The sequence below is a fragment of the Orycteropus afer genome, unplaced genomic scaffold (assembly GCF_000298275.1).
Source record: "Orycteropus afer afer isolate SDZICR_OR568_19922 unplaced genomic scaffold, OryAfe1.0 scaffold00068, whole genome shotgun sequence".
In the NCBI taxonomy this organism is placed as follows: domain Eukaryota; kingdom Metazoa; phylum Chordata; class Mammalia; order Tubulidentata; family Orycteropodidae; genus Orycteropus; species Orycteropus afer.
Window position 1 is genome coordinate 2,198,988 of NW_006921655.1, and position 23,820 is coordinate 2,222,807.

Consider the following 23,820-nt stretch of genomic DNA (forward strand, 5'->3'; position numbering starts at 1 on the left):
GGTCAACGACACAAGACAAAGTATATGTGAACTGCTGTATGGAAAGTGACTTTGCTCTGTAAATCTTCACCCAAAACACAAATAAAAAAAAAAAAAAAAAAAAGGAAATTGGAAAAAGATAAACATTCCATCCCAGCACCATAATACAGCAGTTGTTTAAAATGTTCAGTATTCCCCATCTAGCCTTTATATCTGCATACATACTATAAAGCATATTACTTTAATAAGGTTAAATTAGGGAAGAGTAATCGGAGGGGCCACTGCCTAAGTCTCACAGGAAAGAGATGATAAATGAGGTACCAACAGGGGTCCAAGCCATTTCAATCAACCAAAATCTATAAATGACTACCGATAAGCATAGGTAGGTTGAATGAGTTAAAGATAAGGGCATAAGTCTTCTATTCTCAATATTCTTGAGGCAAAAGTGAGATTTTGCCTCAAGAAGTAGGTTAGTTGTATAGGGTTGGCAGACAATGTTTCCACAAGTGTATTTGTAGGTTCTGTAAAAATTCCCAGGTATATAAGAGAGCTGACAAGGGACAAGGTTGTAGTCACTTCTTGGCCACAGCCAGCTACCCAGAAGGAGCAAATAGTTGGACCTGTGGGCTCAGGACCATAGTCTCAGGGGATATCAAGCTCAATTGGCATAACATACTACACAAAAACATTGTTCCACTTCCTACTTTGGTGACTAGCGACTGGGATCTTAAAAGCTTGAAAGCAGCCATCTAGATGCAATGATGGGTCTCTCCACATCCAGAGCAAAGAATGCAGAAAACCAAAGATGCATGGAAAAAATTAGTGCAAGCAACTGGTACATCATGCGATTCTCAGCCTATACAACTATGAGACCAGAACTAGATGGTGCCCGGCTATCACTGTCAACCACTTGGAGGGGGATCTGTGTAGGCGATCCTGGAAAGAGTGGGAGAACAATGTAAAACAAAATGCAAAATCATTAAAAAAAAAAAAAGGGATCAGGTTTGCAGGTCTGATAGAGCTTGCTGGAACCACTGAGACTATGGCCATTAGTTGCCCTTCATGTCTGGAATTGAACCTACTCCTGTGGCTTCCAGCCAAACAAGACAGGCATATGAGCTGAACATTTACATTAGGTAGTTACACTCCTTGGAGACAACAATCATGGGAGAACAGAAGGGCTGTGTAAGCACAGGGAAACAGCTCGGGAGGCAGGAGTGCATGGGAAGGAAGGACACAGGGCAAAGGTAACTGTGGGGAAAGTAGAAGGAGAGTTGCTGCATTGTGGGAAACTGCAGTCAATGTCATGAGACAAAGTGTTATGTGAGCTGCTGTATGGAAAGTGAATTTGCTCTGTCAACTTTCACCCAAATCACAATTAAAAAAAAAAAAGTAAGTTAGTAAAGAACTTACAAATTAAGTAAGATAATTCAAACCTTTCAAATTAGAAGTTATTCTTTAAAAACATACCATGGAGAACAGTAGTAGTACAGGGTTTAGAATAGAATAAGAGCGTAACAGATATTTGCTAAAGATGATATAATCAAAGCCATTTGGTTCTTCTATACTTTAAAGCAATGAGTGAAGTAGTTAAAACCCAACTCATCAACTTCTGATGTTCATTTTTAATTCTGCATAAACATACCAATTCCCTGAATTAGTGTATTTCTGGGCCACTTCCAGAGCGACTCACAGAACAGATGAGACCTGGTGAGAGAGTTGGACTGTCTGGTATAGTGATTAGTGTCCTTATGCTGAATTTAGACTTAAAAATGCTTCGAAGTAACTACAAACTGATGTATCATTCATAGCTTATCCATTTCCTTCATTTCAGTCCAATGCAAATGGAAGATTTCCTTTATTCTTAAGGGAAAAACAATAAAAGCAAACAAACCTAGACTTGACTATATTAGTGTTATGGTTATATCTATATGAAAATAACCATGAATTATTATTACCCTTCACCATCAAGTTACAGTAATTAAATGCTTACCACAACATCATACAGAATAATGTAGACTTGACTGAGTTTATCTTCTGGGATTCCACAGTGTAAGAGTATGGCTTTCAATAACATGGTATGGTTCAAGTAAATACTGTAATTTCTTTCCTAGGATACAGGCAAAATATATTATTATTTTCATTATGAAAGAAATGTAGCTACATGACTAAACCTGGAATGTTAGTATCCTAACACAATGGAGGATTAAATTTAAGCATACAGGTAGTCTTTGATTTATGACATATTACAATTAGGATGATCAGCTGTTTTTTTGGTACATCTTCTTGTTAGTAATACGTACTCACATAATGTTAAAATATATCTGTGAGTTTATATATAATGTTTCCAAAACCCAAGGACAAACAAAAGTACTGATAGTAAAAGAAAATAATAATGAAAATGGAACAAAAATTGAGGTGTTCAACTTATGTCAGATCTGATTTGCTGGAATGGAACCTGGTGTTAAATCAGGGACTACCTGTATTTCCTTCTAGTTTATTTTTCATATGCATCCTTTTTACCCTGTTTATATTATACTTTATTATATGGATTAAAAATGCTCTGACTGGCCTTCAGCTATATAAGAAAGCTTGAGGGAGTTCACAAAGATTTTAAGGAGGGTGAGGATCTGTTTCAATAGTAACTGACTGCCTCACTCACAGTCACTCACTCACTGCGTCGAGTAGGATCTGACTCATAGTCACCCCTCCTTGGGTTTCCGGGGCAGTATCACTATGGAAGTAGATTACCCAACCTTCCTTCCAAGGAATGGCTGGTGGATTTGAACCACCAGCCTTCTGGTTAGCAGTCAAATGCCTTAGGCACTACGCCACCAGAACTCCTACTGACTACCTAGGCTGGTGGAATAGTAGTTACTGCTACTTTTTGCCCATACACATTGAGTAACACTTATGTAACAACTGTGTATACAAACAAAGTGATAGCTGTGTGCTGAATATGGTTCAGTAGGGTGTAGAGAAAAGAATGGACATGTGGACTCTGCCCTGAAAGAGCACATACTGTGATTTGGAGAAGCCAATTAATACAACACAGGGTGAAATATGGATGATTTGTGTCAGGTGCGGTAAGCATTGAGAAGAAAAGGTGACAATCAATCAATGAGGGCCCAGTAGGCTTCCTGTGAGGACAAGCCTCCAAACAATGGCTATGTAGACAAAAGATTTTCCAGACAAAGCAACACTGCAACTAGCAGCACGGTGGTGGCAGTGAACAGAGCATCTCTGTGGGATGTAGAGGGAACGCCTGCCGAGAGTAAACACTTGTATGAAGCAGTCCCACTGGCTTAGGTGATGTGCAAACACACGATGAAAAGTGAAGCTGAGGAGTTAAAAGATAAGATATAGTAGCCACGCAGGGTTCTGAACATGCTAAAAGCATCCTAAGTAGGAATCTTAGCCCGACTCCTTGCATTTTGGAAGTATGGGTAGAGAAACATCACCATTCCCTTCAAACAAGGCAAAACAAACAAAAACAATACCAGTTCCTGAGAAGATAGAGGTAAGAGCCTGAGATTAACCTCAAAAGCAACATCATCAAATTGTTTTAATTCACTTCAGTAAAAATAAGATTCACCGCTGGCACACATTGGGAAGCGGTTCTGTAGTTGTTGCTCTCCCCACCACATCTGGTGCAGGACTGCAGTGGGGGCGGATCTCAGAATTAAAGTATGGGAAGGAACCTGCAGTACGGGGAACTCTTGGATGATTTCATAGATAGTGTAGATGATCTCAGCAGTAGGCAGAGAGCTGCTGGTGGTAGAAGTGACAATATCAAATGCACATTCCAGAAGTTCTTTGGGATGAAATCGGTCTAACTTGCGAGGTCTGAACACACGTTCTATACAGTATCTGGAGAGAGAGAAAGCCATATTTCACAGGTCATTGTTTACTGGAAGCAAATCTATGTAAGAGATTGCTGAACAAAAGAAAATAAACAAAGATGGAAACAATCAATCAGTGGTCTGACTGGCTGGGCTTAGACAGAATTGTTCCAGAACAGTGTTGTCTTGTGCTCTACATTTTGCCACTAGTAAACTATGAGGCTTAACTTTTGTTTTAAATGCTTGAAAGAGAGATGAAATTTCACAAACATAACTTATAATTTTACTTTAAGTGTTTACTCTGTTCACAGGGATACCTAGACCTTAGGACCATGACTTTAATTGTTCACACTTGCAGCTGAGAACAAACGCAGGTAACGAGCTTTGATTTCATTCCAAGAGCTTTAAAGTAGAGTGCCTCCTTGACAACAATACCCTTCCAATTTATGAAGATTGCAGTGGGTGACTCCTATGGTATTTAAATGTGCAGAAAACCTTTTTCCAGTGCTAACTGCCTAGAGGTCCTCTGGGTTCAGCATTCCTGCTGGGTTTACTTCAGCTTCTCTACAAGCAGCTTTTGTTCACTTACCTGTGTAGGCAGTTTTCACACAGAGACCACTGGCCATTTGTCCCTCCAACTAAAATCTAAAAGGGCCATCTGTGATCAAAGACAGCCAGATGTTTTTTCAAGCAACGATTTGTGAGAATAATTAGTGATGTTGCTTGGGGGACATTTAGGAGGCATGGAATAGAGGGAACCCAACTGTGCTATTTCTTCTCAAGGGGACACTGACTTCTGACAATATTGCAAGCTCAATACTCTGAACCCAGAATTCTTTACAGATGATAAAACAGCCATTCTTGGTTTCTTTCCCACAGCTATTGAAAAGGAGTCCCCATTGTTTCTTACCGTTTTAAATTCAATATATTATTTCTTGCCACGTATCTTGCAAAAGGAACCTGAAAGATAAAGTTTTAAAGATCAATGCCAAGATAGGCCAACTACCACAGTCCTTTTTTAAAATAACTTTATTGAGACATAATTCACGTACCATAAAATTCACCCTTTTTCAGTGCTTTTTGGTGCATCCGTAGGATTGTACACTGATCACCACTCACACTCTTGAAATGTTCCTGAGCACTTTAGTCAGCAATAGACTATACTTGAGACTCAACCACTATCTATTTCACTGTGGCATTTCTTAGGTTTTCAAATTTGAGAAAAATCAACTTTTGAAATCGAGGCACCCTACATTACAGCTCCTTCCTTTGAATGAAATGTTGTTGTTATGTGCTGTTGAGTCAGACCCGACTCATAGCGACCCCTCCTTGGGTTTCTGAGGCAGTATCACTACGGAAGTAGATTGCCCCATCTTCCTTCTGAGGAGTGGAATGAAAATACACTCTGCTAAACTTTTATTATGCAAATGAAAACCAATGGAAATCAAAATTAAAATCTTCTGTGACAATTTTTGAAAAGTGTCATTTATGTGAAAAGAATCAAAATGGGTAGTATTTCTTATGGTAAATTTCTTTGTTTTCCTAAAGATCTCTTTAAGTAAAATTCTTACTAGATACCACAACTTACAAAACTATTGTCAGAGTATCCCAATAGATGTGACAAACATCATTAACTAATGGGTCAAATTCTCAAAGGGCATTTTATTTATTTATTCACATTTGTATAGCTCACAGAAAGGGAGGTAATATTTAAAAATCTGCACTTTAGTTTTCCAATACTTAGAGAACCAGAAGGCAATTTTAGTACAATGATATAGTTATACAAGTGTTTACTGTCTAATACACTATTTGTTCACCCTTAAAATAAAGGAATTCCGGGCTGGAACAAATGGTTAAGCATAGCATGCAACTACTAGACAAGAAGTTAGTGGCTAGAATCCACCTAGAGGTAGCCTAGTGCCTAAGGCATCTGAGTAGTAATCAGAAGGCTGGTGGTTAAAGCCACTCTCCCAAAAGAAGGTTGGGCAATCTACTTCCATAGTGATTGTTGGGAGCTCTGGTAGTGTAGTGCCTAAGGCACTTGACTGCTAACCAGAAGGCTGGCGGTTCAAACTCACCAGCCACTCCTCGGAAGGAAGATGGGGCAATCTACTTCCGTAGTGATACTGCCTTGGAAACCCAAGGAGGGGTCACTATTAGTCGGGTCCGACTCAAGGGCACATAACAAAAACAACAACAGAGGCACCTCAGAAGTAAATCCTGACGTTCTGCTGCTGACGTCACAGCCTTGAAAACCCTATAGAGCAGTTCTATTCTGCACACGTGGGGTCACCGTAAGTCCAAATCAACTCAATGGCAAGTAACAACAACTTAAAATAATCCCAAGCCACTTTACTTACTACAGAAGAAAAACAGAAGAACATGGAAGGAATTTCTTCTTAAACAATAAAAGCAAAATTTGCTCCTTGTTGTTTGGAATAAGCTACACACATAGAATATATAAAAAAGGAGACATCTTGATTCTATTCTCCCTACTCCAGAAAATAAGGTTTAAAGTTTGTGTGTATTTTTTGTCACTTTACTCTAAGGTCATACAAATAAGCAGGAATGTATGGTCAATCACATACATGTAAGAGTGTGTTTATGCCTGCACACATACTTTTTCTTCTTGTTATGTGCCATTGAGTCATCTCTGACTCATAGCGATCTTATGTACATCAGAACAAAACAACACCTGTCCTATACCAGCCTCATGATTCCTACTCTACCTGAGCCCACTGCTGCAGCCACTGTGTCAGTCCATCTTGTTGAGGGCCTTCCCCTTTTTTATTGACCCTCCATTTTACCAAGCATGACATCCTTCTCCAGAGAATGGGCTCTTCTGATAATACGACCAAAGTAGATGAGACGAAGTCTAGCCATCCTTGCTTCCAAGGAGCATTTCAGCTGCACTTCCTCCAGGACAGATTTGTCAGTTCTTTTAGCAGTCTGTGGTACTTTCAGAATTCTTCACCAATACCACAATTCAAAAGCATGAACTGGCCAACTGACTGGAAGAGATCCATATTTGTACCCATTCCAAAGAAAAGTGATCCCACAGAATGTGGAAATTATTGAATAATATCATTGTTCAATAACTGAACAATGAAGACTGTTCTCCAATCTTCCTTATTTATTGTCCAGCTCTCACATACATATGAGGTTGACTGAAAATACCATGGCTTGTCTCAGGCACACCTTAGTCCTCAAGGAGACGTCTTTGCTCTTCAGCACTTGAAAGAGGTCTTTTGCAACAGATTTGCCCAATGCAATATGTCTTTTGATGTCTTGACTGCTGCTTCCATTAGCACTGACTGTAGAACCAAGTAATATGAAGTCTTTGACAACTTCAATCTTTTCTCCCTTTAATGTGATGCTGCTTACAGGTCCAGTTGTGAGGATTTCTGCTTTATTTATATTGAGGTGTAATCCATACTGCAGACTACAGTCTTTAATCTTCATCAGTAAGTGCTCCAAGTCCTCCTCACTTTCAACAAACAAAGTTGTGTCGCCTGCGTGTCTCAGGCTGTTAATGAGCCTTCCTCCAATCCTGATGCCACGTTCTTCTTCATATAATCCAGTTTCTGGGATTATTTGCTCAGCATACAGATTGAGTAAGTACGGTGAAGAGACAAAACCCTGACACATTACCTTCCTGATTTTAAACCATGCAGTATCCCCTTTGCTCTGTTTGAATGACAGCCTCCTGGTCTATGTACAGGTTCCTTATGAGTTCAGTTAAGTGTTCTGGAATTTCCATTCTTAATGTTATTTACAATTTGTTATGATCCACACAATTGAATGCTTTTGCATAGTCAATAAAACACAAGTAAACACCTTCTGGTATTTTCTACTTTGAGCCAAGATCCATCTGACATCAGGAATGATATCCCTCCCTCCACATCCCCTTTTGAATCCAGCTTGCATCTCTGGAAGTTCTCTGTCAATATACTGCTGCAACAGTTTTTGAATTATCTTCAGTAAGATTTTAATTGCATGTAATATCAATGGCATTGGTCAATAATTTTCACATTCTGTGGGATCACTTTTCTTTGGAATGGGTACAAATATGGATCTCTTCCAGTCAGTTGGCCAGGTGGCTATCTTCCAAATTTCTTGGCATAGCTGACTGAGTGCCTCCAGTGCAGCATCCATTTGTTAAAACCTCTCAATGGGTATTCTACCCACCAGCCACTCTTCGGAAGGAAGGTTGGGCAACCTACTTCTGTAGTGATACTGCCTTGGAAACCCAAGGAGGGGTCGCTATGAGTCGGGTCTGACTCGATGGCAAATAACAATAGCAACAACAATGGGTATTCTTTCAATTCCTGGAGCCTTGTTTTTCACCAATTCCTTCAGTGTAACTTTGACTTCTTCCTTCAATACCATTGGTTCTTGATCATATGCAACCTTCTGAAATGGATGTTCATCTACCAACTCTTTTTGGTATAGTGACTCTGTATTCCATCCATCTTCTTTGGATGTTTCCTGCATCATTCAACATATTGCCCATGGAATCTTTCAATACTCTAATTCAAGGCTTAAATTTTTTCCTCTGTTCTTTCCCCTTGAGAAATGCTGAGTGTGTTCCTCCCTTTTGGTGTTCTAACTCCAGGTCTTTGAATGTTTCATTATAATAACTGACTCTGTTTCTCAAGCTGCTCTTTGAAATCTTCTGTTCAGGTCCTTTATCTTGTCAATTCTTCCATTTGCTTTAGCTACTTTCCATTCAAGGGCAAGTGTCAGAGTCCCTTCTGACATCCATTTTGGTCTTTTCTTCCTTGCCTGTCTTTGTAATGACCTGCTTTCTTCGTGGATGATGTTCTTGATGTCATCCCGCAATTCCTCTGGTTTTTGGTCACTGATGTTCAATGCATCAAATCTACCTTTTAGATGCTCTCTAAGTTCAGGAGAGATATAATCAAAGTCATATTTTGGCTTTCGTGGACTTCTTTTAATTATCTTCAGCTTCAACTTGAACTTGCATTTGAGCAGTTCTGTTCCACAATCAGCTCCTGGACTTGTTTTGGTGTTTCTCCATCACCTCTTGCCACAGATGTATTCAATCTGATTCTTGTGCACTCTGTCTGGCAAAGTCCATGTGTATAGCCACCGTTTGTGTTGCTGAAGAAAGGTATTTGCAATGAATAAGTCATTGGTCTTACAAAATTCTATCATGTGATCTCTAGTGTTATTTCTATCACCAAGGCTGTATTTTCCAACTACTGGCGATTCTTCTTTGTTTCCAATGTTTGCATTCTAATCACTAGTGATAATTAACACATTTTGACTGCATGTTTGGTCAATTTTAGATGGCAAAAGTTGGTAAAAATCTTTAATTTCCTCAATCTTTCACTATGGTGGTTAGTGTATAAATTTGAATTATAGTAGTAATTAAGCGGTCTTCCTCATAGGCATATGGATATTATCCTATCACTGACAGCACTGTACTTCAGGATAGATCTTGATACACTCTTTGTGATGAAGAGTACCACGCCACTCTTCTTTAATTTGTCATTTCCTGCATAGCAGATCATATGATCCTCTGATTCAAAATGGCCAAAACCAGTTCATTTCAGCTCACTAATGCCTAGGATACTGATCTTTATTCATTCCATTTCATTTTTGAGAGCTTCCAATTTTCCTAGATTCATACTTTGTACATTCCACATACTACGTACATGCACATACACAGTGTACCTTATGTGTACACAGGTTTTCTTATAAAAACTTTTTATTTCTTCGTAACAAAAATGGGATTATATTAGCTATTCCTTTGAAATTTATTTTTTTTCCAGCTACCACAGAAATGCCTACAGATCAGATATAGATATGGATCTATTTATATATACCAAACTCATTGCCATTGAGTTGATTTTGACTCATAGCAAGCCTCCTCGGGTTTCTGAGGTGGTATCTCTATGGAAGTAGATTGCCCATTCTTCCTTCCGAGAAGTGGCTGGTGGGTTTGAACTGCCAGTCTTCTGGTTAGCAGTCAAATGCCACCAGAGCTCCTATTTACATATATGTATGTTCAAATAAAATATAATATATATATTTGATCTATATGAAACAGAGATCTGTATTTTGTTTTTAGTAACTGATTATTACATAATATTGATGCACTGTATTTATTTAGCCATTTTTCTATCGATGAACATGTTTTCTGTTTTGACTACCACAACAATACTGCAATAAACACTCTAACATTCATATGCTAATGTATTTTTATTTCTTTGGATAAATTCCTCAAAGTGGGAATTTTGGACCCAAGGATATAAATATGTGCATATAAAATTTTTTTTCATTTTTCACCAAACTATGGTACATGCACATAATGGAATGCTACGCAGCACTAAAAAATAATGTAGAGTCTGCAAAACACCGCTAATATGGATGAACTTGGAGGACATTATGCTGAGTGAAATAAGTCAATCACAGAAGGACAAATATAGTATTAGTTCATTGTTGTGGAGGATCAAGGAAAGGTTTATATATGGAAGGAAACTTTCTTTATTGGTTGCCAGGGGTGGGAGAGGAGGGGAGGGAACACTGCAAAAAAAAAAACAAACCAAAAAAAGACCTATGTCACTTTAGTTTTGTGTATTTCACTGTACATAAACTATATTTCAATAAAATGCATTAATTTTTTTTTCATTTTATTAAATGCTTTCAGGTTACTTTTCTATAGGTTTAGCAATTTACATTTCTATTAACAAAGTACCTATTTCCCTGTGCTCTTGCCATTTTTGCCAGACTGATGGGTGAAGCTGATACAGCTTTGAATGGCATTTCCTTGTTAGTGAGGCTAAACAACTTTTCAGATGCTTATCAGTCATATGCTTTTCTTCTTCTGCAAACTGTCTGATTATATCCTTTGTTCATTTCTCTACAAAGCTGTCATCCTTAAGGAAAAAAAAAAAAGCAGGGGAGATTGCAATTTCTAAGCTCTTTCTGTATGGCCAAAAAGCAAAGCAAAACAAAACAAAACAAGTTGTCTGTCATTTGCATTGCATGTTTCCTTCCAGTTTACAGTATAAGTTATAGATGAAGTTGTTAGTAGCCAATACTATGTGAATGGAATGATTGATAAGAATGCTGCTGTTAAAGGGAGTCCTGGGAGGTCAGAAGAAAGCAAGCATGTAAAAAAAATACCATACCAAATTAGAAGAGATATTTGCTGAAACCAAAACCAAACCAAATCTAACACCGTCAAGTCTATTCTAACTCAAAGCAACCCTATAGAACAGAGAACTGCCCCATAGGGTTTCCAAGGCTGTACATCTTTATAGAAGCATACTGTCTCATCCTTCTTCCATGGAGCAGTTGATGGATTTGAACCACTGACCTTTTGGTTAGTAGTCAAATGCATTAACCACTATACCACTGTTGTTGTTGTAGTTGTTATGTGCCGTTGAGTCTGACCTGACTCATAGCGGCCCCTCCTTGGGTTTCTGAGGCAGTATCACTATGGAAGTAGATTGCCCCATCTTCCTTCCGAGGAGTGGCTGATGGGTTTGAACTGCCAGCCTTCTGGTTAGCAGTCAAGTGCCTCAGGCACTGTGCTACCAGAGGTCCTACTATACCACTAGAGCTCATTACTTGCTCATACAAGAATTTAATTGTCCCAGACATTAACATGCCACGAGTTGGAGCCAACTCACAATTACAAGAAACATTAACATGCTAAAATGTTACTGAAGATCTATTCAGGAAGTAAAGAAAAAAATTACACTTATTTATCTGAATTGGCCAGGTTAACTGACTATGGCCATTTGTCACGAAGATCAACACTGAGTTGTGAGAATGCAGGGTTCTAGAAAGTAAAGCCATCATAAGCACTTGTGCATCACCAGGTGGATGAATGTAGGGTCAAACATTTACTAAATCCCAATAATATTCTCAGCCTGTGAACACTCTTAAGAGGAAGTTTCTAAAGGTGGCATTTAGAATATAAGCCTAGAGAAACTGATGATGGGTAGAGGCAATCCTTAAACACAGACAGCATCACTGTGACCACACATGCCATCCAGACGGTCAGTGGAGCACCCCCAGCCTCACCCGCAGGTCGAAAGGAAGCATCACCAGCATCCCGCTATGGTCCATGAATAAGGCAGCTTCGTTGTGCTCATATAGTTGCCTGTTTTGGGGAAGCAGCAATGGGGTACATAATTCAACAGCTCCTGTACCAAATTAGAAAAAAAAAAATTGATCATCCTGTTCTCATTCTTTGTAGGAGGCAACTTAAAATGAACACAAATCCTAATGAACTGCTTACAATGGAATTTAAAAGTAAAAAAGTTGTACTTAAGTCCACAAATGTTACTTTCTAATGATGAAAAAAAAGAAAATCTCTTGAGAAGGAATGAGTTCTTTTGAAAGGGACATACCGTGTCTTTTAAAGATGCGAATAATGGTTTCACACACATGTTGCTGTATCTTGGCTGTGCGGATTGAGAAGTTGCCCTAAAAATATGACCAATTAAAATTAAAGCCTAATCAAAGAAATGCCCTAAAATATTAATTTGTAGCTTGCAGTAGGCATTCCACTGCATATTTCCAAGGTCATACAAGAAATCTCAGTAAGTCAGCACATCTTTGAACAAATTCAGGGAAGAAGAGACTGTGTCTTATAACACATCTGCTTCAGAATTTGAGAGCTCGCCTTTTTAGCAAGGGGAAGGCCATCAGGGCTCAAAGTCCAATCTCTAAAGCACTTTGATATACGCCTTTCAGAGACAGCTAATCAAATATAAATGTTCTCTGTGCGACTTTTAGGGACACTATTAAGAGAACAAATAGACCTGAAGGCATCAAGCCCACCTCCCACACACTTAAAAGCATTCACAGTAGGCCTGCTGAAAGCTATGTGGCATTTACATATTTTGTGAAGTGTTTTTTTTCTCATTTCTTCCTTATTATAAAGTAATACAGTTTCACATTTGGAGAAACAGATAATGTAAAAAGATACTATAATTCTGCAACTGTACTTCTAATATTGCCTGGCAGCAAAAACTATGTTTGGCTCCTAAAACCTGTACTAATATTTCACAAATTTTACCACTATTCTATTACTCTAAAGTTTAAAATTACATTTTAACCATCCAGAAACTTACAGAGAATATGACAGATATCCGTAGATCGACCACCCTGCTTCATCAAATTTTAACATTTTGCTATATTGCTTGAAAACTTCTTTTGTTTTAAAGAAATAAAATGCTGAAGTCTCCCAAACCTGGCTATGTCTCAAACCATCTAGGCCCTTTCTCTAAATGTACTCCCCTACTTAATCTTTTGGGTAGGTAAATTCTTTTGCATTAAGAACTCCTTTAAGTAAGTGATTAAAAGTGTTGCTCTTCCCAGAATAATGCATATATACAAATTTTGCATATATTTGTAGGGGTTTCACGGACCTTTGATTAAGAATTTTAGGTTGAAGGCATTAAGGAATAGGGACTGACTTGATCCTTTTGTGGACCAGGTTAAGTAAGCTCTCTTTGTGAACCAGCCCACCTTCAAGATGTCGCTGTCGTAGGTGTAATCAATAGCAGGGGAGATGTGTTGAGAGAAGATGTGGGCCATCATGGTGCGATAGGCCTTCCCATCTACATTGGCCAGGGTGTGGTGCAGCACCTCATGTAGCTCTGATTCCTCCATTTGGGGTGGGGGCAGCAGCTCACTCTTCAGCAGTTCTGTGGCTGTGGGCCGCTTGGCTGGGTCATGGTTCAACAGCCAGGAGATGACAGATTTCTATAAGGAAACCCAGGCATACCACTGATGGGATGCAATGGAAAACACTCAGGAATTCTCCAGACAAGTCAGTGGCTGGTTTAGGCCAAACAAAAGTTGTACGTCCTACGCATGGTGTATTTTAACTGGTGTTTTGGATATATCTGAATTTATTTTCTTTCTATACTTAATTATGGCCACAGAGTTGTGTAACAATGTAATATAATTTTTTTTTAAAGTAAGGCTCTTCTTTATATTTTATTATCAGAAACAACCAAAAACTCAACTTAATTATGCAGAAGGAGAACACACACAATATAAATACATACGCTATTGTGTAAAAAAGATGTGAGAACATAAAACAAATAGCTTCAAATGCCTAATTTTGATAGAAATTATGATGCACAGTAGCATCATAATGTTAAAAGAGAATCCTTAAAGCAATATGAAACATTTTGTTTTTATTTTTTTGATCATTTATGTTACTAGTATTGATACCACTCTCTCAAAGTCTCTCACTTTACGTTACTCATTTCCTATACCTTCACAGCTAACACCTCATTGAGCAGGGAACCATTAGAAGGCAATCTAAACCTTTGAAAAGTTCCTTAATGATTCTTAATTCTCTTGTTTATAATAAAGAGTTAAAGAACTATTTCAGAGATCCGAGACCCTTAGTTTCTAGATGAAGTTTATTAAGCATTTTCCAATTACATATGTTTTAAATATTCTTCCCACGCCCTGTCACTGTCTTAGGCTGAAATAAATACACAGATGCTCTTGTGTTTGTAGTTTTAATAAAGTTCTTCCTATCCATGATAGCTTTAGACATGTGGAAATAATGAATAAGACTGAGCTTGTCATAGGTAAAGGCTATGACATGAACACTTACTTATGACATCTAGAAACACAGAAAGGACTCCATTCAAATAAATGCTAACAGCTAACAAAAGAAGTAGAAACACAACTCAATGCATTTTCCAATGGTTCTACACTATTTAAATAATGAGGTAGTTATACCCATAAATATAGAATGTTAGTGCTAATAACAAATAAAAGGTATTTTATTCCTTTATTTGACACGTGAGGAAAATTAAAGTCTAGAAAGGTTAAGTGACATGTCTACCCAGATTCATAACCAATAAGCAAAAAATAGTAAATTAATGCACTGTTTTATCTAGGCTTATGTTTTCAATGTCAATAATTTAAACAAGAGATTCTACCTTGATTATAATTATTAATAAAAGTCAGTTTAAGGATTAAACTACATGATAAGAGCATTGACCAGTGAAGAAGGCCTCACCAAGACAAACAGTCAGCACTAAGAGAAGCCACGACAGGAGCATGATACACACAAATTCACTAATCATTAGCCAGAAGCCAATATTACACACATACGTACATACATTACAAGCATATATACATACACTCAGGTATTTGTAGTATGGAGGAGAACATTTTTTTTGGCTTTAAAATACTGTAACATCAGACTGTCTAGAAAATGCAACCCTCCCACTTCATAATCTGAGCTACTTCAACCATACAACAGAACAAAATTATAGTTTTAAACAATATTTTTCCTTCTTACAGTTCTTAGCTTTTTTTTTTTTTTCTTTACAACTCTTATGCCAGGGGCCAAATAGCACTCCAAAAGCACAAGGAGCCCCACAAAAGAATCCCGCAGTTTGTTAATTGTCTGCGCCCGTCCTTGGCGTTTTTATGGTGTATTTCAAGTCTAATAGCAGTTAAGTGCTTCATTTTCTGGATGATTTTCCCCATGTTTTTCCCGGGGAACAAGAGAATGAGTGGCAGAAGATTACTAATTGAAAAAGAAGAAAAATAGTAATTAAAGCTCAAGAGTGAAGACACAGTAATTAAAGCATCAGAAAATTACCTGCTTTGTATGCTCTCCATCATCGAAGTCTTCTGGAAACTTAGGCGATGTGGGCTGAAAGGATATTATATTCAAATCAGCCAATGCTTGGCAGACTGCTACAGTGAAAGCATTTATTCTCCAGAAGCAACAAAATCCACGTAGAAATAAAAATTTTCTAACAAAGGAAGACCAAACAAAACCTGATGCCCATTCTTCTAAATATGTATCATTTTAATATAAACATTACTCATTTATAATAAACATGACGGCCTATGTTTATAGAAAGCTCATCACCTGAGGATAAAGTTTTTTTAATTGTTGTTCTTAGTAGGTTTATTCATAATGGTCATGAACTGTAAACAATGTAAATGTCCGTCAAGCGGCAAATAAGTCACAAACAAACTGCGGTCATATCCATAAAATGGAATACAACACAGTAATTAAAAGAAACAAACTACGAATATACATGCAACAGGTTCAAGTCTCCAAAGCTAAATCAAGCTAGGCACAAAAGCCTAAGTCCATTATGAATCCATTTGTTTGAAATTCTAGTAAGGAAAAACTATTGTGCCTTAAGGAAGATCAGTGGTTGCCATGTGGGAGAAGGGAATTGACTACAAAGGGGCATGAGGAACTCTACTGAGGTCAAAATATTTCAGAATCTAATGTTACAGAGAAAAACAAAGTCTTTTTTGTTAAACACAGAGATGAAAACAGGCAAAATATCAAACCACCAACACAGAATAAGAGAAAAATGTTCACACGAAAACCTCTACTTCCCCAAATGTTCTCAACATTCTGAAAAACAGGATTACAATTACAAGACTAATTTGAAAGTTTAGATACTCTTCAAATGAGAGAAACAAACATGAATGTTTAGACTAAAGAAAGGCACTTCATGAAGGACATAATCAACTAATACCATTCACAGGTCAAAGCAAGGGTACTTCATTTACTCCTGTACTATATGAATGCAGCTGTCCACGTATACAGACACCAACTCAACTTTTCCAAAATGTCTATGAGTATTCTTAGTTATAATTTATGATTTAACCTAACAAACATTCCTGCTTTGTTTTGTTCACTAAGGACAAAGAAGGCTTTTCATTTCTCTTGCTTATGAATACCTGAATCTAAATTATCCTCATCTAAATTGTAACTCTCCATTTTAATCTTATTGCCATTTTCCAATGTAGATCTCACACACTCTGACATTAGACCATTTTAGTTTGGGCAATAACAGAGGCAAGGGTTAATTCCAAGAACACAAATGAAAATTTCACAGGGTGAGAAAAGTAAGCCCAGTTCAAGTGGCTGGTATTTTCCAAGGTCCCTTTTTACTTCTGGTCAAAGTGGTGTTCTTTAGGCATTTCTTACATCAGGTCCTTTCAGCTGTAATCTTTAATTTCTAGAACTAATTATTCATTACCTTTATTGCCCATCCCCTCTGCTGTAAATGTATTGATTAATATAAAAAAATTTTTTTGATTCCTCCTTTGTTTCAAAACCAAGAGTAAAATTTTCAGAATAATTAAAAAAAAAAAAAAAGTAATCATAACTGAGCAATTTCTGCAGGTGAAAACCAAAAAACAAACCTGTTGCCATTGAGTCGATTCTGACTCGTGGTGACCCCATGAGTTACAGAGTAGAACTGCTCCATAGGGTTTTCTTGGTTGTAATCTTTACGGAAGCAGATTACCAGGCATTTCTTCTGTGTCACCACTGGGTGGGTTCCAATCATCAACTTTTAGGTCAGCAGCTGATTGCGAACCACTTTTACCACCCAGGGACCTCTTCTGCAGGTAAGATCTCCAAAAACAAAACAAAACTTGGGACAGTTTCTCATCATTGGTGGTATCTAAGCAAAGGAAAATCCCCATCTACTAGACATACAGAAGAGAGACCAATAAGATCTCTTCTAAGTGGTGACAGTATTTGGCAACCAAAACTACTACTTATAAGACGTGAACTGAGGTGACTTCCCCTAGCTAAGCAAATGTTTCACTGCAAACGAAAGAAGTGGTTAGCCTGGCAAGTACGTCATTAAAATTATAGTAGAAAAGCCCCTTCTCTATGGTAAGGACCAGAGAAACACCCTATCTTGAATTCTGATCTCCATGGTGAGATTCAGGATACTGCAAATTTATGCAATAAGATACATGATACATACATCTCTGAGTTGGTTGAGAACAAAGATCCTTTCAGAGGCTGTGACCATGGGATGATAGGACATCTCAAAGAAGATAATACCCAGGCTGAAGAGATCCACTTTCTAAGGGGGAAAAATTGTATTTAATGAGCCTTGACATGAAAGTATGATTTATCACAGAATTGTAGGATGAGCACTGTTAGCTGGAATAAAGTCTGCATGAATGGAAAACAAGCCTCACACACAAAAAAAATTGATTATTTTAAAGAATTATAAAATTTAAGTGAGATATTTTATCTTTACATTGTGATAATATATTTGGCCTGATTTCTCTCATCCTTTTCCTTGAAAATGCATTGCAACTGGCTAAACACTGGCTGAAGGCTGAAATAATGGCTAATGAGAAAGGTCAACTAAGATTTGTCATTAGACACTGCTTTGTTTTATATCTTTACTAATCATCTTAAAAGTGAAACAGAGAACCAAATCTGCAGCTAATAGCAAAGGTAAGCTACTGATGGCAAAGACACACCAATGAGGACTGGAAAAGGACACAGCAGGCTGGGAAAGATTATTTTCAAGAAAAACTCTTAAAATGAATTTGGACTCAAATATTAGCAGGAGAGTCTCCTGAATTATCACCAGTGACCTCTGAAGTCTTAAAAACAAACTTTCATCATGACATTTTCTATGCATGTTGGCTGTTGAAAAACTGGAACTTACAGAAAAGCACCAAGAATAAAAGAGAAATCACCCATAATCCCACAACTCAGGGATTTTTACTATTGATGTTTAATATACACCCACTTTGTGGTTTTTTTTCTCTGTATATACACACATGCACATGCTACAAGACTAGAACCACACTATCATTTGTATAAGGAGACTATTGTTCTACATTATTGTATCATTTTTTAAAACATGACCTTAATGACATATAGTATTCGATTATGTGGGTGTCCCATAATTTATTTAGCTAGTTCCCTAGTTTTAAACATTCAGCTATTTTTACTGTTATAAACAATGCTGTGATAATTCCCCTTTTTATTGTAAAAATACAGATAGCACAATATTTGTCAACTCAACGTTTGTCAACTCAACGTTTTCCATGTATATAATTCGGTGAGATCAATTACATAAAATCATGTTATGTATCACTAATACTCTTTGCCAAGTTTTTCATCCCCATAAAGTCAATGTTTCCTAAACAATAATGCCCCCATTCTCCCTCTTTTCCACCCTCCATAACCACTATTAAATTCTGACCCCTACGTATTTGCCTATTCTAGGTATTTCATATTAATGAGATCATATAACATTTATGACCCCCTTTCATGTAAATCTTTCTGGATGTCCCTGGTTATTCCCTAACCAGAAGGCTGGCGGTTCAAACCCACCAGCCACTCCTTGGAAGGAAGGTTTGGCAATCTACTTCCGTAGTGATTCCCCTCCTGGGAAACCCAAGGTGGGGTCGCTATGAGTTGGGTCTGACTCGACGGCACATAACAACAACAACAAAACTTCTAAAGGTAGAAGTGCTAAGCCAAGGGATAGGGCACTTTGAAGGACTGTACTACACTCTGCCAAAATGACCCAAGAAGATGACATCAGATGTGTCCTCCCACACCCATGGTTGTGCACGTCCATCTTTCCATGCCCTCACTTTGTTTGGATCTTAGGTGGTCTGTTTCAAGTCTAGATGCTTTGATGTCATTGTTCAGTGCTCCCTGTCAGAAGCAAAACCGAGGCTTGAGTTTCCACTGCAAGCCTGACCATAAGCTTTGATGTAAATGACTTGCCTAATTATTTAAATTAGGTGCCTTAGGTGATCTCGCTCAGTCACAGGGCTTTAAATCCCATCTGCTTGCTGAGGACACTCAAATTTCTCTGACTCTGACCTTTCCTTTGAACTCAAGTCTTGGGTTTATAACAGCCTACTGGACAGCTCTGTTTTCCTTATCAGCCATTTCAAACTTACCATGTCTCAAACGAAATTTTCTTGCCATCTTCTCCTCCTTCCCCATATGTTTTTCCCCAGGCTTTGTCAACTTGGTCAGCTGGCCTTCTCCCTGTTGCTCCAGGCAGAAACCTGGGCACTGTACGTTTTTCTTTGCTTTTCCTCACCTGACATCCATTCCATCAAAAGATCATGTCACTTTCCCTCTAAAACGTATCTCACATCAGCATGCTTCTCTCCATCTCAACTGCTACCACTCTCATTCTGGCTATCAGCCTCTCCACTGCATGTCTGCACAGCCTCCTGGCAGCAGCTAGAGTGAACTCTTCCTTGAAAGTCTTCAGGGCTCTTTATGCACTTCCATTAAAATCCACACTCCTTACCATGGCTGCCCTGACCCTGCTTACCTGCCCTCTTTTCCAGCTTCACTTCACGCCTCTCTCTCCTTCTGTTACTGTTCACCATGCTGTGGTCACAGTGGCTTTAACTTTAACTTAACTGTGCCAAGCTATCTCTCACCCAGGGACTTCTCTTTACACATGCTGTATTGCCTCTGCTTCATCCCTTTTCCCTCCAAGGCATGCTCCATCACCCAAAACTGCATGGCTTGTCCCTTCTCATCCTTTATTCTAAACACCATCCTCTCTTAAAGGCCTTCTCTGATCACTTTATCTAAAGATGCCCCATTGTGGTCTGGGTACTGGATCTCATCTCTTAACTTCTTAGCACCTAACATTATTTGTGATTACTTCTTTCATTTCTTCCTACTTGTTTCTTCTACCACTGGATAAGCTCCCTGAGAGCTGGGGCCATGTCTGTCTAATCACATGACTGACTCTTTCCTGGTGCTTCCAGTGCTTGGATGCATGGATGGACTATAAGCTCCTTGACAGCAGTGCGGGGTTTGGTCACTACCCTTGGGTACCATGTGCCCTGTATGGAGGAGGTACTCCATTTTTAGAGTACCAGCGAACATCAACACAGTGGGGAAAAAAGTATTTTTATACTTTTGTTAATTTAATACATAATTTGCTTTGAATAAAGTCTTTACAAATGACAAACAGGTGTATAAGTAAAAGTGAGTATGTGTATAAACAAAGTGTGGTAAAAACATGTATAACCAAACATTTGCCAATTTGATATTTTTTCATGTATAAGTTAGTGATATTGATTACATTCCTCATGTACAACCATTACCATTACCCTTTTTGTATACATATATATTGAGTGAATGACTGACTAAAACCTAAATGACTAAACGGGGTTAAGCAACTTGATCTTGATGTTCTTACCATCTCACTCTTGAGACACCTACAGCTCACCTAAAGGCTTTTTTCCCTTACCTGGTTGTATGTAGACCTGGTGCTTCCTTGGACCTCTGGGCTTACATACAAGGCAGTGCCAACCATCCCAGTCAAATGACCTGTGTGGAGAAAGGAAGTAGGAAAGCTTTCCAATACTAGGACTTATTGATAAGACAAATTTTTATTGAAAAGAAAAAAAACAAAGGATATCTTAAGAGTGAAGCATGACATATAATGTAATGTGCACTTTATAAGACAATTAACTTTAAGTCATGCATGGCCACATACTTTTCTACACAGAGATGTCTTACCTGTTGCAGAGGAGGGACAGTACCAGATAAAGACAGACCAGGTCATGATGTAGCATCACCTTGCCACTTGGGGCATAACAAAGTATAACTGGCTACCCACAGGAGCTAGTTATCTTACTAACATAAGCTCTGATTTTTAGAGTACTGGCGAACATCAACACAGTGGGGAAAAAAGTATTTTTATACTTTTGTTAATTTAATACATAATTTGCTTTGAATAAAGTCTTTACAAATGACAAACAGGTTTTGGGTTAAGAAGTTTTGTGGTCTGCTTTTTAACTCACTCATTAATTATACAGTCTTCTGGATTTACCTGAGGGGTCTGATTTAATCAAGTGATCTCCTGCCTGATCATCTTGTTTGCCATCGGCCTAAAAAATACAAGTAAACCAAATGTCAAAAATGTTGTATTATTCCACAGGAATGGCTTATCCATTTCTAAATGAAGACTGAGTGAAAAATATTACACTGAAATCAAAATAATTATAATAATGCCTTTTTTGAGTTCAAAATTGTATTTGTTTAGTTAATCCACTAATATGAGGCTCGCAGGAAACCCACTGAAATGAAGAGGGAGGAGGGTAATTCCCTACGTAACTTACTCTTCAGTGGAGAAACATTCGCAAGTTCATAGAAACAAATTTATTTTCAAATACCAAAATAGATTATTAAAAAACTCAACTCACTACCGTTCAGTCAATTTGACTCATTAGCGACCCTTCCTTGAGTTTCTGAGGCTGTATTTCTAAGGAAGTAGATTGCCCAACCTTCCTTCTGAGGAACGGATAGTGGGTTTGAATCATCAACCTTCTGGTTAGCAGTCAAATGCCTTAGGCACTACGCCACCAGAGCTCTTTATAAAATAGATTAATAGTGTATTTCAAAAAACAATATACCAATAGACCCTCTTCTAACTTTCCCACTTCTGTTACTTTCTCTGGATTAATTTTTATTCTTCTTTCCTAGAGGTTAGTCCCCAATTCTATTCTACCATCACTACTAATACCCCCTAGGTAGCCTCTCCTTCCTCCACAGTATTTATAACAGCATTGTTTCACCCATTACTCTAAACCACCCTTTTTATGACATCATTCCACAGTTTCTATTTTAACTACCACAATCAACAAAAGCAGCTTTAACATGCTAACGCAAGGCACTGTTCCAGATGCTTTACCTACATTCACATATTATCATGCTGACAACCCTATGAGGTAGAAACTATGAGGTAGAAAGTTAATTAACTTGCCCAAGGTCATACCATAAAGTGGCAAAGCTGAGACTCTCACCCAGGTCAGCGCGAGTCCAGAACTCTTGTTCTTACCCACTTCAAGCTAAACAAGTTTGGAAATCAAGAACTCTACCATTGGGCCTCCCTTAGTCTTAGAGCAGCCTTTACATGAGCCACTGTTCTGGTCAAGACCACATCTTTTTTTTTTTTTTTTCTTATTTTTATCATGATTTAGGTGAAAGTTCACAGAGCAAATTCATTTTCCATACAGCAGTTGCTACACATTTTGTTTCATGACACTGACTGCAATTCCCCTCACTGTAACAGCTCTCTTCTCACTTCCTCTGTAGTTACCGCTTCCCTGTGTCCTTTCCTCCCATGCACTCCTATCCCGAACCATCTCCCTGTGCAAACACTGCCCTTCTGTTCTCCCACAACTGATGGCTCCAAGTTTATCTACCTTATGTAAATGTTCAGCTCACAAGCCTATCTATTGTTTGGCTGGAAGCCACAGGAATGAGTTCAGTTCCAGACCTGAAAGGTAACTAGAAGCCATAGTCTCAGGGGTCTCACCAGACTCTACAGACCAGCAAACCTGGTCTTTCTTTTCATGATTTTGAGTTCTGCTCCACATCGCTTTCTCTAGCTATGATCTCCTATACTGATCCCCATTCAAGTGGTTGACAGTGGTACCTGGGCACCATCTAGTTCTTCTGGTCTCATGGTCACATAGGCTGAAGACTGCAAAGTCTACTAGTTCCTTGGACTAATTGTTTACATGAGTCTTTGGTTTTCTTCATTCTTCTTTGCTTTGAATGAGGAGAGACCCATTACTGCATCTAGATGTCTGCTTGAAAGCTTTTAAGACTCTAGTCACTACTCACCAAAGTAGGATGTAGAACAATGTTTGTATGTAGTATGTTATGCCAATTGAGCTTGATGTCCCCTGAGACCATGGTCAGGACCACATCTTTACTGTCCCCCTTACACCTCCTCCTTCTCCATGACTAACCTCACCTCCTAATTTAGCACCTAAAGTTATTCTTGCCATTAATCCAAACTCTAGTTCCCTCTCTGATCACCCTTAGCTTCAACTGCATTTACTATAGATTTTTTTTTTTTGCCCAATGACTCTAAGTAAAATTTATCCTCTGGCACTCAAAGCCTGCTGCCTACATGATTCCCCTTCTACCTTCCAGCCTCCTTGCTCAATGCTCCACTACACTTCATAGTTTCAACCAACCAGCCAGATAGCATGCTGTTCTTCAAACAACCCGTTTGCTTACCCCAGGGCCTTTGCTTATGCTGCTCCTTCTCTCTGTATTCCTCTGCCCTGGTATCAGCACACTGTGTCCTCAATGTTTGCTCCTGGTTCCAATCTACCTTTTAAAGCCCATCTGAAATGCCATTTCCTTTTTACAGTCACTCTTTTTTTTTTTTTTTTT

The 23,820-nt window shown here is 38.3% G+C and overlaps 1 protein-coding gene across 1 annotated transcript in view; it reads right to left on the reverse strand.

The window, feature by feature from the left end:
• Nucleotides 1–23,820, reverse strand: part of EIF2AK4 (eukaryotic translation initiation factor 2 alpha kinase 4) — a gene marked incomplete at its 5' end in the record, with an annotated part of 148,113 nt that overhangs the window by 32,100 nt on the left and 92,193 nt on the right. Inside the window, 10 exons of the mRNA XM_007940511.1 lie at nucleotides 1,973–2,089; nucleotides 3,681–3,849; nucleotides 4,732–4,781; nucleotides 11,883–12,004; nucleotides 12,212–12,287; nucleotides 13,335–13,571; nucleotides 15,445–15,498; nucleotides 17,597–17,698; nucleotides 20,876–20,955; nucleotides 21,461–21,518. Of these exons, the coding sequence (XP_007938702.1) occupies nucleotides 1,973–2,089; nucleotides 3,681–3,849; nucleotides 4,732–4,781; nucleotides 11,883–12,004; nucleotides 12,212–12,287; nucleotides 13,335–13,571; nucleotides 15,445–15,498; nucleotides 17,597–17,698; nucleotides 20,876–20,955; nucleotides 21,461–21,518 (1,065 nt within the window). The remainder of the gene's footprint in view (nucleotides 1–1,972; nucleotides 2,090–3,680; nucleotides 3,850–4,731; nucleotides 4,782–11,882; nucleotides 12,005–12,211; nucleotides 12,288–13,334; nucleotides 13,572–15,444; nucleotides 15,499–17,596; nucleotides 17,699–20,875; nucleotides 20,956–21,460; nucleotides 21,519–23,820) is intronic.